Raw genomic sequence first — 22,685 nt, 5'->3', positions numbered from 1 at the left:
CTACCATCTGGTTTTGCCTTACTTGCTAAAGCACTATTACCATCCATTTGTAGTACTTGGTGGGGACCTGCTGGGATTGAACAGTGATGCGGACGCCTGGATTATACATTACTTTTCTCAGGTAGCCATAGCAACAGGGCGTTGGTTTTTAAAGGCAAGAACTGGGAATAGATGACTCTTGGTACCACACCAGCCATTTTCTGAATGCTGGGCAGCAATCCTTCTGCTCAACTTGCAGCAAACATTTCCAGCTTTTTTTGCCTAACAGAAGAAAAACCATGAAAAAAGGATCAATGTGTTGCCAGTATGACAGAGCAAACTGCCTGGCAGCCACACCCTCTGTAATTGCTTATGGAATGTTTTATGTGAGATGGAAATAGTTTGTCAGCCAGGCTGTGAAGAGCGGGTGGACTGATATATATCCCCATTTGCTCCCGTCAGGTTTTGTAACAATGATTTATAGTATTTTGAAAACTTGAACCTATACCGGTAGAATATATTTACATCCTTCCTCGCAGTATAGAAAAAGAAAAGCATCACATCATTTTAAAAAAACTTTTGGTGGCATCACTCCCGCACTCTACTGTGCTGTTTAAATCCCATGGACTTTGTTGGGATTTAAGCAGCCCAGCCATATTTAGGAATTGTCTTATAAAGTTGTCTCTGAAGAGTCTTGTGCAGACTGCTGATCGGGATGCAATTTTTCATATCATCAGCAAATCTAAGACCCTTTGTGCACATACTGTTTGCCTTGAGGCTGTTTGCTTCCTAGTGGGGTTTTCCCTATGGCTTTCTGTTTACACAAGACCTTCGGACAGAATACTCACTCTATTCTGAGGTCCACGCAGCAGTGATAAGCTGATCCAGAACAATAGCTTTCCCCCCCCAGTAAGGTACCTCTTACAATCATCCTACAACCATCAGCATTAGTTGATGGAGAACTAGAAACTGAAACCAAGAACTCCACCCTGTAAGACCAGACTAAATCACACAGATAATAAGGGTGGAGCAGTGTCCTTTTGCCTACACTATTGCATTTTAAAAGGGCTTTTTTTCTTATCTAAAGTATTTCTGCCAGTTCAACAGGGGCAAAAATTTAAAGCCTGCATGCCTTGTATACCTGCAAACTCCCCCCATTTTTCCTCCTATCTGATAACGCAATAGATCAGTCCTTTGCTCCAACAATAGAGCTGCTCACGCACTCACACACAGGCAGAAAGCCCTTCTGCTCCTTTGGAAATGATGGCCAGATGAGCAGGAAAAAACGCTGTTGGATGAGCTGGGGAAGGCAGGAAGGAACAACAAAACCTGGATAAAGAATTATGCTTCTTGTCCAGCTGCTTTGCTTTGTGGGGAAAAGCAAGGAAACAGGAAAGATCGCATTTTGACAGGATTTGGAAACTGCACAGCTTCTTTGCTTTGCCCCGGGGTGGCTTCAGAAAGGGCACAAAATAATGCATAAAGGGAAGTCTTCAGTGAAGAAAAAGTAATCTGGTGGTGAGGCACAATGCAAGTGCGTAAATGGCCTGAGTGTGTATTTGGACCAATTCTGCAGAAGTTTCTTTAGGAAAACCTATGTACAAATGGCTGTTGTGGATGGTTTGGTAGTTTTGCTTCTAACATTAAGCCCATGACCACGACTACACAGCCTGAAAAACCAACAACAGCCAGTTGATTCCAGCCATGAAAGCCTTTGACAATAAGGTACAGATATTTTAAAAGCCGCTTTGTGACTAGCTATTGGGTGGATGGGAGAGCGTGAAGAGGTTGATCTGCATATTATGAAATTAAGAGCATCTGAGACTGGAAGGGAAGGACATGAATGGCACTATTCCCTTCCTCTCCTGTAGAACACAGCTGATGTTGTGCTGGAACCAGTGGCAGCCCATACCAGGGAACACAGGAGAACAGTTCTCACACAAAAGAAGGTTGCCTTCTGAGGACAGACCTTGGGTACCAGGAAGAGGCAGTGTGGCAAGTAGGCCAGCAGCCTGGTGACCTCACTATTGGTGGATATCGATAGTTGTCCTCCCTCTCTTTCTCAGACAAGGCCTGGCAAGGTGATCATCTCCTGATAGGGTTCCTTCCCACTCACTGCAATTGGCTAAAGGCACAGCAGGGTTTTGGGTGTGCCGAATCAGCCTATGTTTCCAGTGCTCAACTCTTGCCATGCTAGCCTTATGAAGGAACACATGTCATAACCTTGTGACAGGGTGGGTGAGGGAAACTCTCAAAGTTTCACATATTTGAATAGACACAAAATGCATGAAATAAACAAACACAATGATCTCCCCAGTAAATAAATATGTCCTAGTGACAAATGTGTGTGAAGGAGTGAGGGGGTTATTATTTGTTTTATTTCTTACATTTATGTTTTGCCTTTCTTGTACCATGGAACCACAAGAGGATTCTCAGGCAGACACTGCCCACCCCCAGCCCTGCTTGACTTCCACAAGGCAGTTGCATCATGGGCCCTCCCACAATGCCCTGGGCCCAGTGTGCATTTTTTTCGTGTGGGGTCTTCATATTCTCATTTCCATAGGCAGGAACACGACCATGCTGATACTTTTTGCTTCCTCTGAGCCTCCTCACTTACCCTTCCTGAAATGAACACTTGAAGACATGTTATACTGAGCGCGATCCGTGGTCTATCAAGGTCAGTTTAGTCTACTGTGACTAGCAGCAGCTCCCCAGGATCTCCAGTTGTGGAAGAGTTAGGTTAAGAGCTTCTGCTTTGCATGCACAAGGTCACAGGTCCAATTCCCAACAATTTCAGTCAGAAAGATCACATGGGAGGTGATGGGAAAGACTTCTACCTAATATTCTGGAGAGCTGCTGCCAGTCTAGGAAAAAAAGACCCTGATGGATCAATGCAGCTTCATGTATATTCATAAGTAGAGGTCTAAAACCTGATTTTTTATAAATGGAGATGCCAAGCATGCTCTACTTCTGAGCCACATCTCTTCCCCTGGTAAAATGAAATCACAGACATTCAGCAGCTTACAACAATTACAGTGATATCAGGAAACGAAATGGCTAGCGCAAGTGCAGCCTATTCTCTCAAACACTTCTGTTATAAAACAGAATTTCCCCACTGAAGTCCTTCCGTTTAGGGGGATGCCATCTATGCATAAAAGAGTGCTATTTTGATTCTGCTCACACAACTGACTCCCAGTTTGCCTTATCCAAACAACTCTTCTTTGAACACATTCCCTGCCTTGCACCCTATAAATATCTTGTTCACATTCCTCTGTGCTCTGTTACTCATTAGCATTCACTCTCAAGTTCTCTGAGCAGCCAAATGTTTATTTCATTTATTCCAAAAAACCAATCTCAAGCCCACCCTTTGTTCTTAGTTGGGGGAACCCCACCCCCGTAGATTACACTGAATCTTGTCAAGCACTAACATCTCCGAAATTTTATTTGGAAAGTACAGTTCCTTGAAAAAAAAAATATTTCTTACCACATAAAATACTGGGAACATATTACCTGTGGCATTCTATAATATAAAAGGCTAGCCACAGTGACAATGACTCACTTCCAGCCAGTTGCCACACACAACACCTGTTCTTGGCATCATGCAACCAACAGCCAATGAGCAGTGGCAAAGAGCAGGTGAGCTTGGCTGGCAATGGCGCATGTGAGAAGGCAACACTTGTGAGTTGCCCATTCAAGCTCAGCTCACCATCTCCCGCATTGCCGCTTGAATGCCTCTGCCCAGAGGGAAGCATGTTGATCTGGTGCTGGGCCGAGTCAGGACTGGAGGATGGACCAATCCGGGCCATTCCACAACTCTGGCATGGGCAATCTTAGTGCAGAAGTGCTGCCTGGGTCAGCACCGATTTGTCACGCCTCTCAGCCTGGCTCTGGTGGTGGTGACAATGGTGGTAGCAATGGCGGACCCTCTGTGGCCTCCTCCCCTAGTGGCTGCCCTCCTCCCTGCCTCTCACCATGGTAGGCAGTCCAATGTGAGCAGTGAACACAGGACAGCACTCTGCACCTCACCCAGCTCCAGTGGTGGGACCAGTGATGGGGCCAAGCACTGGCAGGCCAGCCCCTTGGCACACTGGCAGAACTGAAACCCCATCACTGAGATTGCCATGAGCTCCTGCAAGTACAGTTTTCTAGAGTCTATTGTATCATTTAGCACAATGCTCTTCATTGCTAGTAACTAATAAAGAAATTATTTAATTAAGGAATTCTTAGTTCTTGTTAAGATCTTGGTTCTAATAACCCAACAATGACTTTCCCATAAGATACCAGAATCAATAGATCTCTGAGATGCATCTTCTCAGTAAGAAAGATCAGTGTAATATTTACAGATCATAAGGATACAAATTAATTTTCACATCCTTTATTTAGAGCTGCAAATGTTTTGGATAAACGATAACAATTTTCACATGCCTGTGGTAAATTATAACACATTTGCAGCCATTTGATATTTAAGCTCTCTGTCCATTTCTTTTTATTTAATTTTGAAGGCAGTCACAAATTTAAAGAAGGTTACATAAAATTCCACATAAGTGAAAATTATATCAGCACGCTGATTCATCCCTCACATTCTGCCAAATGGGATTCATCAGTGGAAAATGAAACAGGGGTTTGAAAAGAAATAAGCGAAGTTGAAGTTTGCTGACTTCAACTTCCAGCCCACAACTTTTCTTTTTAAGTGAGGTCTTCAGTAACGATTTCACCTAAAGATTTTTAGAGACACAGGACTTCTTAAAATTTCTACATTTGATATATCACGTTTTTATTATATTAACTTTTTAGTTATGCAACAGGAAGTGTCAGACCCATTAAAAGCCTACTTCAAAGCAAAGCATATAATTTTTAATATCAGAGCCAAACTCTCATGCATTCTTCTTATTTGTATGGATTGCACTGCACAAACATGAAATCTGGCATGCCATGCAGCAGTCCCATCTTGGGAAACATTTGTTTCCCTGTTTCTAACCCTTATGGGTTGCAAGGCATCATTTAGAATCATACCGGTAATGCCTGGTAAAACCTCAGAAGTTGGGGGCAGGGGGTGGCGGGAAGAGCAGGATTCCCTGGTGATATACTTTGGTATTCAGCACAGCTCCTTTTATCTCTCCACAGTGAGTAAGATAAATTAAACAAACTAAATACAGCTCTGCACCTTTCTTTAACTGTTCCAGGTTACAGAGCTTTCCTTGGCAATGAATCCCAATTTCATTTTAAAACTCGTATTAGCCCAACTAAAACCTTCCAAAGCAATGCAGACTTCTTTTTAAGCGGAAGCATCAAATGGGTCTGAACACAGCCCTTCACAAGGCTAAGCCTTTTAACAATTTAAACATTGCACCTAACATCAATCTTGTCCACTCTTTCATGAATCAACTTCGTGTTAAATATTATAGTGAAGCTAATCCCTATTACGATCACATTGGCTGACACAGACTATTTATGATTCATCAAGGTCATTACTGTCTTCTCAGACTGAGTGAGCCAAGGTCCCATCTTGCCTTTGCCATCACATGTGTAGAAAATGCCTGAGACAGAAGAGCAAGATTATCTGAGGAAGTATCTGTTTCCAAAGAACAAGATACTGAAAGATTATCTCTCTGCAGTGTCCCATTGCTCTTTCGAGAGGCCGTTGACAGCAACCTCTCATTGTAACTATTACAATTCAGAATGCAGGCACTCCTGGTTACCTCTCCCATTTTGAAAAACTTTCACGGAAGGCTGGGAAACATGGAATAGAAGGGTGGTTTCATATGTTCTTGTATGAAGAGACAGATCAAGGTTTCTAACAGTACAGTGTTGAGCTGCTTTCCCTTCTAAGTGCATTGACTTCAGTGGGCTTAGAAGGGTACACCTCTGCTCAACATGGTGCTATAACTCTTTGTCCTTTTAATACTAATTACCACATTAGAGATGCTTTTCAACAAATGCCATCATTCATGAAAAATGAAGAATAATCCTAGGGTGAGAAGCACTATGTTGTCACACACAGGCTGATTTTCCACAGTAAAAATGCCCCATTGTTAGCACGGAGAATAGTCCAGTGCAGCCAGGAGATCTCCAGGCTCCCGGTGCCACAGTGTGTCTGCCACGTTGTTGCCCTGGTGCCACTCAACAGCACTGGCTTTGCTCTGTGGATTTCCAGAACTGCCAAATTTGAGGTTCTTTTGAAATGCCCCTTTGTTGCTCTGGAAAATTCCACAGAGCAGAGCCGGGGCCATTTTTCCTGCCTCGCTGCTCTGGCCCGCCCCACCAATCAACAGGCGCTGAGAGGTGGTGCCCTCTCCCCACCCTTTGAAGTGGAAAAAATACAGAGGGGGGAAACCTTGTTTTTTAGACTGAAAGGCGGCATGTGCAGGCACTGTGAATGGGAGAGCGGCAATTCTCTCACACACGCAAGGATTTTAGATTTAAGAGGGGGTGGGTGGAGGACGGCGATTCCCTCGCACTAGCAAGGATTTTAGATTCTCAGCGCCTGTTTTGTGTTCAGAGTCATGTTAAACTAAAATAGTTAAAATGAGTGGGGGGAGAACGGAGGGGATTCAGCCAATCAGAACGTGGGAAATGAAGGATGTCTGCACATGCGTGGACGACATTATGGAAGAGCTTGCAGTGCAAATGGAGAAGTGCTGGGCTCGTGGAGAAACAGTTGGGGCATAACACGCCGGCCCTGCCTTGAATCCAAGGAAGAACCAAGGAAAAACTGGGGAGCAGTGAAGAATCAAAAGCAGGGCAAAAGCACCGTGGCAGGTATGCTCCCAGATATACCACAAGGTATTTTGTCAGTGGAAAATCGGCCATATATGAAGCAGATCACAGAATGTTGCTGAGGCAATGGAAAGCTTTACAGGGCAGGATAACTTCATGGTTTTATCAAGTCAAGGCCCATGGTTCAATGGTAGAGTGTGCAGGGAACATCTTAGTACTGAGAAAGAGCTTTCTCTGCTCGAGACCTTAAGACTATAAAAATAGTTCCAATAGACCAGACCAAAGGTCCATCTAGTCCAGCTTCCTGTTTTCTACAGAGCCTCTTGGAAATCCACAAGCAGGTAAGAAGAAAAAGAAGAATTTGGATTTATATCCTGCTTTTCTCAACCATAAGGAGTCTCAAGGTGGTTTACAAACTCCTTCCCTTCCTTTCCCCACAACAGACACCTTGTGAGGTAGGTGCAGCTGAGCAAGTTCAGAGAGAACTGTGACTAGCCAAGGTTACCCAGCAGACTAGGTGAGTACATGTGTACTCAACCTCTGATTCACCAGATTAGAATCTACTGATCATGTGGAGGAGTGGGAAAATTAAACCCGGTTCTCCAGAGAACAGTCCACCATCCATAACCATTAGACCATGCTAATTCTTTCTCTTCCGCAGCTAGTGAGGGGAAAGCTGCTGGCCTGCCAGATGCGCTGTTCCAAGCTAGATGGACCAACAGACTGATTCAGTATGTCTGCTTTAGATGGGGTTCTTTTGCCAGGGTTCTTTGCTTATAAATTTGAGTATGGTTGTTTTTGTGTTTCCTTAATGCTCTTGATCTTAAAAACACACTAGAAAAACATTCAAAATTCTAAGAGTATATTTTGTTCATGTTAAATGAAACCATTTCCAAACCATTCCTTTACATAAATACAAATACACTGAAATAAAGGCTATTTTGTTAGCTGGGCAGCAATGATTTCCTATGTTAACATTTGAGCTCTTTTACACAGAAAAATTTCTTGGCAGGGTAAGAAGAAAGATTTGTAAACTCAGTTACCCAGCAGCGGTACTTAAAAACTTGACCAGCTTCCAAAAGATCAGATCCTTAACCTGCAATTACGCACGTAATTTTTTTTCTTACTTGCTTGAGTGATCTCTTATTTGCAAAGCTCCCAGACAGAAAAAAGGTACCGAATATTTATGTATTCAAATGGAATTCTTCAGAGCCTGGAGAACTGGCAGTACAGCTTATGCATTTAAAACTGTGCTGGGATTCAGTGGCTTCTTTCTCTGGTTGAGTATCAACATGGGAAACACAATAACAGACATCAACAATTCCCATAAAAATATGTATGTTCCTGAAAGGGAGACTATTTATTAACATCCCAGGAACACACTGTAAGCTTTCTGTCCCAGCATTCCAAATAATCAACAAAATCAAAGCAGGGCAGAAATAAACAAGGGTTCACATTATTCCTGAAGATCCCTTTTCTGCTCTAGTTTTACCTTCGGTAAATGTCATGCTGTTCTTCCCTCTGAGAGAGCACAGTGGCACACAGGGCAGTTTGCTGGAGGCATGAAGATGCTCTGAAGGCCTGGGGCTGCTACCTCAATACTGTGCAAGCTTCTGAATATCTAGCAACACCCAGCATGAGACACTGATGTCACAGCCTGTGTGCTTGCACTAGTGTTACCTTAAGTAGCTGTCTCCACTTTAGTCGGAGGAAATTGGCTACAGAGACTGAGAGGGGGTAACTGGGATCCATAATCTATGTATACCAGCATAGTCCTGAGTGAAAACTCTCAAATGAGCAGGAAGTTGTGCAGTTTACAACTGAGTTATATTAATAACATAATTAAAAACCCTTCCGCACGGGCCAATAAACCCGGACTGGGGATGGGAAAAAAACCTGTTCCGGGGGGAACTTTGCACGGCTCCCACCCCTAAGTGAGGCTGCCCTGTGGTTATCTGAACATCATGCTATTTGCGATTCTTTGGTTTTAATGCAGGTTGCAGTTGTTTGCAAGTAAACAGTTGCCCTGGGAAGCACTTTACTTGGCCACACTTCTCATTTTTAAAGTTCCCTGACTTGCAGCTGTGTAGACATGCAGGGTTGCAGGGTCAGCAGCATGGCTGTGAGGATCCATGCCAGCCTGCTCACATAGCTACGCAGCAAGGGAGGTGAGCAGCAAAAAACCACCTGCGTCTCCGTGCGAAGGCATGACAGCAACCCGTATTGTTTCCACAGGCTCTGGTCACCGCCTGCACGGAGACATGCAAATGGGAAAATAGGAGAGCAGGTTACTTTATCCCGTGTGCAACCTACTCTCCCTGTGATGTGCAAAAGGGGCCTAAGAGAAAGGGGAGAGAGTTGGATAGGGTTTCAGGATGGGTGATAGTTACCAGTCTTGAAAAGCAGCCCTGAAGAGGAAAACATTTCCAGGAGCAAAAGGAGAAGTCCATACACAAGTGGGGTTGCATGCAGAAATTCAAAACACACACACAATAACAGGCCAAAGGATCAATATTTATACTCAAAATGGGTCCTGAGGCAGTATGCAGTAAGCTGGCAGGAAAGCCAGAGACAAAGAATTGACTGCCTTTTTTGGGTTCCAAACAACAAGATAGGAGACACTTGATAAGTTAACAGACCCCAGAGAACAACTGATTGCTGGGATGGCTGTAGATAGGGTATGTAACGGCCTGCTCAAAGCACTGATTAGGGTGACACAATGAGGATTAGCTTGCCCCATTGTTCATCCAGGCACGCCTTGGCCAGGAGAAAAGTTCAATGGCCAATAACCTGCCTCCACAGCCTTGATCCACAAGATGGATCTCAAAATTCTCTGAGGCATCCATTTGTGGGGAGCAGTATTTTGTGGCGCCCAGTGGGAGGAGGGGTTCAGTTGCTTATACTAGGAACTACTGGTTACTCATCAGGTGTGCACATCTGTATAAGCAGCTTGGATGCCACTCACATCTAGCTCCTCCTCAGTAGGCTCTGCCTTAATAGCTCCACCAAAATATTTTACAAGTGGTTGCTGTTACTTCTGATGCCGGTTGTCATGAAGGAATCAATGGGATCACTCATTGGGATTGCACTGCAAGAGGAAAGTTGTTGGTTCAAATCTCACAATGCCTATGGACTTGCTAGATAAGTTAATAAATGTTTTACACTATATCATTTTCTTCCAACTATGTCTTCGTCATGCAAACCAGATCAACTTTTTCTTCCTCTAACAACCCAGATAGGAGCACAGTTTTGTTCCTCCCCAGTCTGGTACAGCATAATATTAAAGAGGTTGCAGAAGAAACAGCGGTTTAGTCATCAGGGAATGGGATAGGGGTTAAATAAGCAATGAGCACCTCACATTTTACTGGTCATCTTTGAAAATTGCCAGCACGTATCTACTAGCTCCCTTATTCATTGAAACAATAAATCTTAAATATCCTACCCATTTGAAAGCCACCACAAGAAGCCACCAATTAAGAAGCTTCCAATATTTGGCATCCTACCAACCAGACAGAAGCCGTAAAGCAATCCAGGGGGAAATCAGAGTGAAGCGTCAAAAGGCATAGGCCAATACTCATCCTGGGTTCTACAGAGAATACAAAGGTGCAGGGTTGTGAACTAGTAATCAAAACTGTGAGCAATCCACAAACAATGGCTAGCAGTCAGTAGGGCTGAATAGCTGAATACTTTGCTCAGTCACTAGTGTGAACAACATCTAAAAGTGGGGTTATCACACAACTAATGCCCCAGTCTCTACAAATATATATCAAAGTATACAATCATTCAACAATCCACACCCAGAGCTTCTCTAAGCTCAACAGAAAACCCACAATGAACTGCCAGCATCTGGTAGTTTCTGGCTTCGATAAATCTTCAAAGGCTTGTGGACATGTGGCATCTACAATGAAAATATGCAAATTGACAAAACTATACATGCATGTATATATCCAGACTAATATAGGGGGCCTCCTTCTCTCTTAATGTCACTGTACATAAAATTTGTCCAAAGCTAGATATTTTATAGTTTTGTAAAGAAAAATACAATTACCGTCATAGCACCTATTTGAACATAGAGAGTCTGCCTTCATATTTGCATAAGACTAGGGTCCCTTTGTCTCCCCCCACTGGTGAAGCACCTTCCCAGTCATAGTGCAAAATGCCTTGGCTGCAGGATACAGTGGTACTGCTAAGAGCCACAGGGGAGTTGTCCCTTTACAAGACACCTCAATGATCTATGTAACCAGGAAAGAAGCAATCTACCAACTCTGCAAGTACTATGCTGTGAGCACTTGGCTTCAGGCCAGTGTTGAGGATGCTCAGCTTTACCCCATCCCCCAACATTTCAAGAAATGACAAATAGAAATTTCAAATGCCATCAAAGTAAGTTGTTTCTGATGAGGGTTAGGCAAAGCACTATTGGTTGGCCAGGTTCCCCCCCCCCCCCAAAAGCTGCCTTATGATAACTTGCTGCATTCTCCACAAGCTAACTTACTTACATAATCACCAGTTTATTTTTCTCCTCTTTTTTATATTGTCATTAAGAATAAATGATCTGGTTTGACCATCATTTCCTTCCATTTGTATTTGTCTAGCAAATACCAAATGAGCAGTCACTGTTTTATTCATGAATTCATCAGGTGTCAGCATAGCCCAGAAGTATGTAGCTTTTTTAGCCAAAATGTTGAAACAAATGCAGCATCCACTTATGAAAATATAGGTGTGCTGGCAAAGGAAAGTGTGTCTGTGTGGCGGGAAGATACTGCGACCAAGTCAAGGTCCAATGACACTATCAGTGCCTCAGGAACTCAATTTGACTGTAGCTGGCAGATGCTCTTTTAAAAACACACAGAAAAATGTTAGCAATTTGTTTTCTAAGTGAGTTACTGCGACTGAATTGAATATGATCCTGTGACGAACTGTTAATATTTTATAAAAACAGCACTGCTGCTTGACTTGTGATAGGCCATATGACCAAGCATGATTGCCACAAAGAGAAAGACAACACAATGTACTCTTGTTTTCTTGGGAAGCAATGTTCCTGCTCTGTGACCATAATCAACATACCATTGTGAAAACTCTATATGTGTGTGTGTGTCAGATTTTCATGTACAGAGCATTTGCATGGGCTCCCATGTTAAAGTATTCTGAGGTCAGATGATTCTAACTTGAGACCTTTAGCAAGGCCATGTTTCTACCCGTATATGAAGTGACACCTTTGGAGGGAAGCAGGGTAGGATTTTCAAAGGGGAACGTAGCTCCTTCTGTTTCCTTTTAGTCATAGGCCTTTTTTCACATAAGCTGTTTACAACATATTTTTTGCCAAATGCTACATTTCTTTCTTTTAATTCTGGAAGGTTTTTCCCCTCCATTTGGTTTCAAAAACACTTTCCTTTCATTTTTTCCTCCATTGTTTTCTCGATTATTTTCACTGCAATTTTTTGATCTGTTTCCGAGCCAGCTACCCTTGAGCTTGCAATCACATCCCTGTGTAGTCACCCAAATTACCCTTCACTAATTTTTTGTCCTCTCCCTCCTACTCCATTTTCTAAAGGAATTAAATTTTTTTTGCTTGTGATGTCACATTAGTGATGTAACATTAGGGCGCAGACATAAACCAGGTTGATCGTGTCAGCTTTGTCAATTTAATTTCACATTAGGACATTAGTTAAGGTGAAGATACACTGTGTCTGCAGTTAGGAGAGAGTGAAATTGACAAAGGAAGTGGGTTTTGCAAGAGGAAATTGAAAAGGGACTGCCAGAAGAACAATCCTGCATTACTGCAGCTCTAATTTGGCGGGAAAATGTACTGACGGGGTTGGGATTGATATCTGTTTCTATTCATTGGGGTTATGGCTCCTACTCCAGGAGTTGTTTTGGCTTTCATTTTGGGTTGGTAGTTTGTAACAGTAAAAATGAAGGCTGGGACATTTTTTAATTTCCTCAAAATGGAACTGTGCAATAACGCTAGAGTGCCTACACAAAAGAAAAAAGGGGAAAGGTTGCTCTTTGTCTTGCATTATATCTAATCATCATTGGGATTAATATGTTTTCAGCAGCAGCTTGTGGAATAAATACAACTGAAGAGACAAGGTAGAAAAACGAGTGTAGTGATGCACTGCTGACCCAGCAGCACCGTGGTAGAACGTTGGGACGCCAATGGACCTACGGCCTTGCTGGTCGCACCGCACCCCCACTCCTCATCCCCCTATGAGTCACGGGTCATGAACTGTCTGGCTCAGTCACCGGGCGCAGGGACAATGGTCTTGCCCCCAGGTGAGGATTAGGCTCAGACGCTTACGCTCCTCTCCGCACGTAGCCAGGTGAGATCATGCATCACATGATGATCTCCAGGTCTCCCGGTCTCCCGCTCATCTCCCTACCCACCTCCTTTACACGCCCACAATGAAACCCTAATAAAAGGTGCGAGACCAGCACAGGGAGAGTTGTCAGGATCACGAAAACCCGCGCTTCCTGTTGCTGACGCTCTCCGCCAGATGAAACCTCCTCCGCGTCTCGCCTATTCCTTAGCGACGACCCTGCGGGGTTGACTACAAGCTGGTGCCGAAACCCGGGAATCCTCGAACCTCCACCCTGCTCACCGTCGCCTGGGGAAGGGCCGCTATACCGAAGTCCGCTGGATCGGCGCATCCAGGGACCACCGTTTCGGTATCGCCTGTCCTCTGGATCGGCGCATCCAGAGACACGCGTCCTAGGACACTCTCTCGTCCGTCGGGACACCGGTGCGTATGGGATCGTGCAAATGCCAGCCTTATTACAAGCACTTTGACGAAGTGAAAGCTGTTAACGAAATGCGGCAGGGTCCCCGTAAAGAGAAGGGAGCTGCGCAAATTGGTTGAGGAGATTGAAGCTCAGTGTCCATGGTACCCAGAGGGGGGGACATTGAATCTTAAGGACTGGGAAAACATCGGGCGCACTCTTCGCACAGAGCCTCGCATACCGATGTCGCTGCTACTGACGTGGAGACAATGTTGTGTCGCCATCAGCCTGCAGACCTATGGCTCCCTTGCTGTAGGCCGCCCTCCTTTCGATCTTTCACCTTCAATTTCAACCCCGGATTTTCTCTATCCACTAAATTGGACGCCTGTCCTCCTTCTGCCCCCCTCGCTCCTTCACCCATTTCAAACTCTCCCGCGGCTCAGCCGCCTCCCCTTGCTCCGCCTTCATTTTCCGAAGCCACTGCACCTCCGTCAGCGCCACGTAATGGCGCGGGTTTCAAAACTCTCGCAGAGAACGTATTAGCCACGATCTGCAGAAGAAAGAAACCCTGACGGAAGACGATGCCGAGATTCTTGCATTGTGCCCCGTCCACTTCACAGATACTGAGGGGGAGGGTGGCGTCATCCGGCGGGTTGTCGAGTACCGCTTCCCCTAAGCTATAACATCCTTACTGAGCTCCGCAAAGCAATGCGGGACGTAGGAGTCACTAGCCCCTACGTGAGAGGCATGCTGGAGGCCATATGAGAACCACCTAATGGTTCCAGACGACTGGAAGACCACCTTTCGCATGCTCCTGAGCCCTGCACAATTTGTGATCTGGGAAAGTGAGTTCCGCCAGCAGTGCTTCAACAGAGCAGCCGCCTCCGGCGGCGCCTACACAGCCGCTCAGCTTTACGGCTTTGATGCCTTCAGTAACCCCAACAATCAGATCGTCCTGCCGGTGGCCACCCCACGGTCGCCTCTGAATGCTTCTACAAGGTGCTTTTGAAAGTCCCCAATGCCGGACAGCCAACCCAAAGTTTTTCTAGCACCCGGCAGAAGCCTCAAGAGCCCTATGCTGAGTTTGTGAACAGGCTCCAGGAGGCCCTCAAGAGGCAGGTTGACAACGAGGAGGCCCAGGGCGAACTCCTTAAGCGCCTTGCCAAGGAGAACGCCTCCGCTGAGTGCCGCAAAGCGATCACAGGCCTAGGAAGGAACCCCGAGCTGGCCGACATGCTCAAAGCTTGCCAGGATATCGGGTCTTTCGCCCATCAAGCCAGCCTTCTAGTCGCCGCCCTCTCTTTTGCCATGAGGCACCCCCGCGACGAGTGTTTCAACTGCCGCACGCCAGCACAGTTCCGGAGGACTTGTAGGCTGCCCGGCGGGGGGGCCTACAACCCTGACGGAGGAGGGTCTCTCCCCAGAGGGCGAAGACCCCAGGAAAGTCTAGGGCCGGGCGCTCCCAATGCCCGCTGGGGAGGCCAGCGCCCGGCATCTCCCCAGCCCGGAACCAAGATCCGCACCTCAAACCCTTCCCCCGGAGCTCCCCCATGAGATCTTCGCTGCTCCAGCTCAGTATAGTGATCCCATCCCCACGGAGACCATTAGCTGGTCTTGCCAAAAGCTTCCGCCGCTGAACAGGGGTTGTTCATCATCCCAGGGGTCATCGCCCCCATGCACCAGGGAGCCATCCACATCCAAGTATGGACAAACATCCTGCAGAAACTGCCAAGTTCACCGGAACACCCTGCCTCTATGCTCTCACTTGAGTCTAATCTAAGTTCAGCTAATCTAAATCTCGTTGCTCGTTCCCCCTCTACGTCTATACTTCCTGCTCTGCTAGCCCCTTCTACTTCCAAAGTCACCATGCCTCCGCCAGTGCCCCAGAATGGCACGCATTTCAAAATCTCTGCAGAGTCCACAGTCACTGAATTGCAGCAGAGAGGAATGCTGACGGAAGAGGACTGCCGTTTTGAGCCCTCCTCAGAATGCCCCATAGCCAATCTACAGGACAATGAGGCATGGAAAGGGGAAGATGCTCGCACAATGGCCTTAAGCCAAAAGTCCTTCGTGAAGAAGAAGCCCCCTTGGCCCTCTCCAGCTGTAAGGTTCAAACCAGATCTCATAGCCTCTGAGCCTGTGCAAAGCCCTAAGCTCCCATAAAAGCTCCCAGTGGCAGCAAAATGCGTCCAGCACCCTCAGAGAGAGCAAAATCTCAAATCAGAGTTGCAATCCTCCCTGCGTTGCGCTTTTATGTATGTGCTCTGTATGCCCTATGTATGTTCTTGGTATGTCTTGCCCCCTTTCAAGAGACCCTAAGGTTTTCCCCCTCATAGGGGGGGATTTTTTCCATTGCTTCTAAAGCTATGCTCTTGTGCTTTTCAATTAAAGTTTTTTTCTCCTTCCTGATTATGTGTGCCAATGCCTTGAAGGAGGCTTAAAAGCCCATTACAGCATCCGCCTCTAAAGCGGGACACAGCTTCGTCGCGTGCTCCCCAGGATACCGATGGGACCTGCTTCCAAGCACGCCCTCCATCTTAGTTTAAACCTTCAAAACTTTTCTTCAAAACCTCTCTCTTTGAGGTAACCTTTTCCTTCCGTCTATCATCTGGAGCCTTTCACATCTGCCACATTGGCGCGTGAAGCGCTAAAGCTTTACATATGAAGCCAAAATCATTTTCATGCTCCCACATTCTCTGCTGAGGGCTCCCTGGCTAGTCACAGTGCCAAGAGGGGGTCTCTCAGCCCACCACCTATCTTACACAGCCTCCGCTGTGAAGGTAGGAAGCCGCAGCTCAAACCGGCCAAGAGTCCCCTTCACGGAGGGGAAGGTAGAGCTGGACTTCCAAACCCCCTTCCCCCCCCCTGCCTTCCTTTCTGCACACCCTCCCTCTTTTCCTAATGGGCTGTACGCACCCCACCTCTAGATCTAGGATCTGGATAAAGGGTTTTTGCAAACCCCTCTCAATTTGCTCCTGTGATCAAACCTCAAGCCCAGGAACTGTTTTCTTTGCATCTTCTCTATATCTCTTTCCTATAAGGCGGCTATATTCACGATATGACTATAATTGTGAATTGTTCAAGTTGCTTTTGCAAAAAACCCACACCTTAGACCCGGTGATTGGGATTGTTTTACAAACAAACATCCGACCTGGATATGACCTCTCCCTTCTTCCTAAGCCTTCGGGCAATTCCCTGCCTTGTATCTGCTTAACGCCTTTGATATGTTGCAAGGTGATCGTTATTGGAATGGGCCAACTTCGCGCCTCAACGAAAGCTTGGCCAAAACAAACGAAAGGGGATGTAGTTCCCCTATTGACCCAATCAAGGTCTCATCCAGCAGACCATATCCAAAGAAGTACTCTTCTCTATTCTCTATCAAAAATTGCCGCGTCCCCCCCACTCAGGGCTCGGCGGGCTTTCCATTGTCATCTATGGAAGAACGAATTAACTCAGCCAGCACGCAAAACCCCTGGGGGAAAAGCGTCGCTTGTTTCTCTCTTCTATACAGGAGTCCAGCTTACGCTTCATGCTGCAGGCCAGCCCCATCTCCGGAGATGGAGCCCGGGGCCTCCCTGGAAGGATCCGACCCCGCCCAGCCCTGTTGAGAGAGCCCCGATCACCCTCCAGCCTGGGCCAAGATGGGGAGAAGGGGACACCCATTCTTCCCACGGAGATCGCAACTCCAGGCTGCCATTCGGGCCAGCCTTATGGCTGCAAAAGGTTGGCGCTTTGTGTGTCGCTGCTCCTCATCTACAGCCGTTTCCATTCTCTCCTCCCTCTCTGCAGCCCCTGGCTGGGAAACTTGGAATTTTTGCAGCCAGAGGAACATTCCTGATAGATTAACCCTTAGGAACTTCCCTCCGGCTGTTTTCAGCAGCTTGAATAATTGTTGGAACACGCCTTCTCTCACAACCTTGCATCGTGGAGAATCACCCTGAACCTGCAATGCTAAAGACTATCAGTAGCTCTCCCTACGCTTCTTGAAATCCATGGACTCTAACGTCATCGCTCTGTAGCCTTGGTAGTCAAACAGCAAGAGCCATGCATTGGACAATTATGCAACCACGGGTTGCCTTCCTTCCGCCCATCATCCAGCCTATGTATCGTTTAGCCATGTTTTGTTGCTTAAATTTATTGCATGCCCTAGTTTTTGAAGTTATGTTATTTGTTATTGCTGCATTTCCGCCTGTCTGTCTGCCGGGACTCTCTGCTACCCCAGGCTCCACCCCAGGAGCCCGGACGCCGCCGCCGCCGCTCCGCTCTGCCTTTCGATCCCTCCTGTCGAAGCGGCGGGTTCGCCCTCTCCAAGGCGGAGCCTGTCCCCCTCGCAACTTCCCTTGTGGGAGCCCCCGGACTTGTTTCCTGTAACACCAAGACTATTGGCCGGCTGGCCTGTGCTTCATATGAAGCCCATCAATTCTACCTCCATTGCTCTGGGCGGCTCTGGCCTCCGAGCAGCCGGAACTTCGTCAGGCGCCCCTAGACAATCGTGCAGCTATTGATTACTTAATGTTATTACCTCACCAAGGTTGTGAGAATGTACATAATATGTGTCGTTTTAATCCTTCTGATAATTCCCAATTGATTCATATGAAAATGCGTGAGCTGCAAGAAGTTGTATCTAATCTGAAGTATGATGTTTTGCCCCATTGGTGGTCAGCCCTCTGGAGCTGGCTGCCGGGAGGATGGTTGAATGTTATTGTACAGCTCTGCATTGGTTTAATTGTGTGCCTCGTTATCGGATCTTGCTTCGTTCAATGTGTGTCTAATATTGCCTGTAACGTGTGCAAGAAGCCCCTCGAATTTCCCTTACCCCGCAGCCAAGTTCTAATGTTACACAAGCAGCTTGGTCAGCTTGACCAGATGGCGGAGGAGACAAGCGTCCCTTTAAATCGCCCCTTAGCATTTCGGTCCCCCTTTTTCTAAAATGTAAAAAAGGAGGAGATGTAGTGATGCACTGCTGACCCAGCAGCACCGTGGTAGAACGTTGGGGCGCCAATGGACCTACGGCCTTGCTGGTCGCACCGCACCCCCACTCCTCATCCCCCTATGAGTCACGGGTCATGAACTGTCTGGCTCAGTCACCGGGCGCAGGGACAATGGTCTTGCCCCCAGGTGAGGATTAGGCTCCAGGCAGCTTACGCTCCTCTCCGCACGTAGCCAGGTGAGATCATGCATCACATGATGATCTCCAGGTCTCCCGGTCTCCCGCTCATCTCCCTACCCACCTCCTTTACACGCCCACAATGAAACCCTAATAAAAGGTGCGAGAGACCAGCACAGGGAGAGTTGTCAGGATCACGAAAACCCGCGCTTCCTGTTGCTGACGCTCTCCGCCAGATGAAACCTCCTCCGCGTCTCGCCTATTCCTTAGCGACGACCCTGCGGGGTTGACTACAAACGAGGGGGTGGGATGGAAATGATTTCCCAGAAAATGTTTCCAAGACACAAGATTTGACCTCTGGGAAAATCTATGGTAAATTGTGCATGCAGAAGATGCCATAGTCCTAATCCCTGGAAGATCTGAAAATCTCAGAAAGACAATTGTATCTTCTCTGCATTTTAGTGTGGTATTTCATCATTTGTCTTCCAGGAAACCTCAATGCCTTGCAATCAATATAGTGTGGATTCTGTATACACAAACGGAAAAAAAACAACCTGCCACAAGACACAATACTAATATGTGAAACAGAACAGTAATGGAATACTCTGAAGAGAATCTCTGGCATGTTGTCCAAAGGGACTGTCAGATTTCTCAGTGCTTTCAACGGGGGTAGCAATGGCTATTGAGTATAGATGGCTTTAAAAGGGAATTGGATATATTCATGGAGGAAAGGTCCAGAATGGCTAATACTAGCCTGACTAAAAGGAACCTCCATATTCAGTGGTAGTAAATGCCTGAATACTGGTGCTCAAAGGCAACATCAGGAGAAAGCCTTGGCTTCAATGTTATGTTTGCTGGTCCTCCAGTCAACTGGTTGGTCACTATGTACAACTTCCTATTTTGGGGGAAGAGGTCACTGCCATAGCTCAGAGTGCCAGGCAAGGACACCAACATGATTCTAGCTTTGCAAATCATATCCTACCATATGGCCAGTCTTCTTCACTATTGGCAAGTGCCTTGCCTGAAACTACAGTAACAAAACAGCTTTCAAAAGCAAGTGGCAATATTGCTTGCTGCCTGCCCCATTCAACCCACAATAAGGCTTAATCATTCAGCTGTGCATAACATTACAGTCCAGAGTCCAGATTTTACACAACCAATTAGATTTTCTCTGGTGCAATCCATGTCAGTGAGACAAAGCTTGTTGTGGTTTTCAAGAAATCAGAGAGATTAAATGGACTTCCTCTTTCTTCTTCTGAACAACTGGAAATAGTTGGAGTCATTTGTTTGCTGAACCTCCAGCTTGATGGTGATAAGTGGTTCTTGAGGAAATACTTTTTGGCTAGTATTTATTGAACCATTTTGATTTTAAAGGGAATTTAAAACTTGCAAAGAGATGCTAATACATTTCAGTTGGTCAGAGATTACTGAAGGAGACAGCTTTGAGTAATTCAGAAGAACTTCATGAAGAAGCTGAGTTCCACTCAAGCTATCGGCAGAAAGCCTAAGAAGTATGAAGGAAAACAGGCATTTCTAAATCTTCAAGCAACTGTCAATTATGGGGACATATAACAGGCTATAGCTACCTCGCATGTGCATCTGCCCTTGATATTCACTTCTTTACTAAGCAAAACAGCAGACTGCTCCCTAGCCTAAGAAACAGGCCAGCATTACTGCAGCAACTAACAACATCAACAGCCTTTAGTGGCATAACGAGCAGCTAACAAACTGTGTTCCACAAGATAAAAGCTACCATGCCACAAAGGATGAATTAATTAAATGACTCAAGATCCCCGGCCTAGCTTAAGAAACAGGAACCCAAAACTGCCCAATGTATCTTTGTGCCAGCTACTTCTCTGAGTTTGCCTCCCCCCCCAGGAAGTGTGCCCCAAAGTTTGAAACTTTCTGCTGGTGGAGGCACCACTTTTATCCAAGGAAGCCTTTTTAGGATGGATTAAGTCTCCAAACTCTGTTAAGCAAAGTGGTAGGATACTAAGGCAAAAGTGGAGATGTTGGGCTTTTCTGAAGAGTATATGACGTTATAAAATGCCAAATTTATGAAGTCAAAAAGCAAAGCGTACCTTGAATTTGAAATGAATGATGTACTTCAGCTATCAGAAGATAGAACCCAAATGAAAAGTCTTTTGTATGATCTCCAAGACAAGAGTAGACAGATCCAAAGCCAAGTGACAATAACAATGATAGAGTTTGGAATCTGGGTAGATTCCTTTTTATAAGATCATGGCTGGACTGAAAGTCTGCAAAAAGTGGTCCAGATCCAGATCCCACTCACCAGTTATCCATCCTATCCTAGACATCTGTTTAGAGAAAGCTTTCAGGAATGGCTGACACTAAAACAGCTTTGTTGTTGAACTGAATGTGCCCTTTAAATAAAGTGCTTTGAAGTTAGCGGCTCAAGTTTTCAAGGGTTGATGCATTGTTAGCAAGAAAGAAAAATTAGAGTGCAATCTGATTAAAATGGAAAGCTTGATTATACAGATCAGATCAGATTACAGACTAGGCTAAACAATAATAAAAATCAGCCTGGAACAGAAACTCTCAAAAATACTAAATTATAAAGTGAACACATACAGACACCACAGATGTATCTGTCACAAATAATGAGAAATATTGCCATCAATCTTAAGTACTAATGCCATGCAACTGCTAGCAGCTGCCAGTGGCTTAACAGTGACCATGGCTCTAGAGCAGCGATTCCCAACCAGGGTTCCGTGGTACCTGGGGTGCCGTGAGCATGTCCCAGGGGTACAGCGGCAACCCTGGGTGTCTCCTGCTGGCACCAGCAAGGACATGGAGCTGGCCCAGGAGGCAGGGCCAGCTGCAAGGTCAGCCCCCCCCCAAGTGCTTCCCTTCACCCTGGGAGGGGAAGGTGGGGGGGGTGGCAAGCAGGGGCACTGGGAGGGGAAGGTGGAGGATGGCAGGGGTACCATGAGATGAGAAGAATGAGGTCAAGGGTACTGTGATGTTGAAAAGTTTGGGAAACACTGCTCTAGAGTATCCATCTTGTTGCAAGAAACGGAGGTTCCTTCATTTATCTGGAATGGAGAACTGGCTGCATAATTTAAACAAATTTCTGATATGCATGTGTGTATTTTAAAAAGCATGCTTGCTTACCAGCTCTAAAAATCCTTTCACAACTTGTCTTTGCTTCAAGTTGGTCTCTCCATCCAGGTTAGCAGTTTCTATGTGACATAGACCATCCGGGTCACTTGATGAAAGCAGCAATATATCAGCTGGTATGATTTCATTACATCGTAGTTGAACAAAGTCTCCAACCTTGATTTCTTTCCAGAATCTGGTGGTGTATTTCTTTTCATTCCTGAGAAAGAAATGTCCACAGGAAACAGATTATAGCATTTTCCCAAGGATAGTGCAGTTAGCAAAGGCAATCTGTACTGTTTTGTGCTTATTGGCAGTAAAGTCTTTGACATCACCTGGTCCACAATCCTTCTAAACTCAAGCAAAAAAGGTGCCAGTTACAATATTTGCACAGTTCAGCTTCTGTGAAAAAAGTTTTGTCTGTTGAGCTGGGATTAAAACTTTGCACAGGCACTATTGGGAGAGGAACTATCTGGGACGGAGTAGAATAACAATTGGATTATTGGCAAAAGGTTTCAGAGGACTGAAACCTAAGGTGAAGAAAACTTACTAGCAGGAGATAGCACTTTAATTAATGCACGGAGAAGTAAGAAACGGTGGAAAAGGCAGAAAGAAAAGACAGACATAAGGCTGCTAGGTCTACAGCTTCAGAGGTCTCCTCTGCCTTAAAAGAAGAATGCCCACTGTCACTTTGGTGATCTCCAAACCAGGGCACACTGGAAAGTGTCTCAGCAAGATCTGGTTAACTTTAGAATCTGTGTGGTGGCTGAATAAAACTTACTGTATCAGTTAAGTAGAGTTTCAGTGTAGCAATATGACACATGTAGGCCAAAATCCTAATACTACTTGTACAGAAGTCACAGGATCAACTTTAGATATAAACATGGTAACCTTGATGCAGAAATTTTCATTTTTTAGTACAAAGTACACACCTCTGAATATATTTTGGTGGGCTCGAAAACTGGGTCTGGGTCTTGGGCTCGAAAACTGGGTCTGGGTCTTGGGACTGGGTCTTGAAGACAAAGCTAAAGAAATGAAGTATGGC

At 45.7% G+C, this 22,685-nt stretch overlaps 1 protein-coding gene across 5 annotated transcripts in view; it reads right to left on the bottom strand.

Moving 5' to 3' along the window:
• The window catches only part of ATP10A (ATPase phospholipid transporting 10A (putative)), a 150,715-nt gene that overhangs the window by 82,931 nt on the left and 45,099 nt on the right, over positions 1 to 22,685 (bottom strand). For all 5 annotated transcript variants that reach the window (XM_048495305.1, XM_048495306.1, XM_048495307.1 and 2 more), the window contains one exon: positions 21,656 to 21,860. In XM_048495305.1, the coding sequence (XP_048351262.1) occupies positions 21,656 to 21,860 (205 nt within the window). The remainder of the gene's footprint in view (positions 1 to 21,655; positions 21,861 to 22,685) is intronic.

This window comes from Sphaerodactylus townsendi, linkage group LG04, assembly GCF_021028975.2.
Source record: "Sphaerodactylus townsendi isolate TG3544 linkage group LG04, MPM_Stown_v2.3, whole genome shotgun sequence".
Taxonomy (NCBI): domain Eukaryota; kingdom Metazoa; phylum Chordata; class Lepidosauria; order Squamata; family Sphaerodactylidae; genus Sphaerodactylus; species Sphaerodactylus townsendi.
This window is presented reverse-complemented; position numbering and strand designations above follow the sequence as displayed.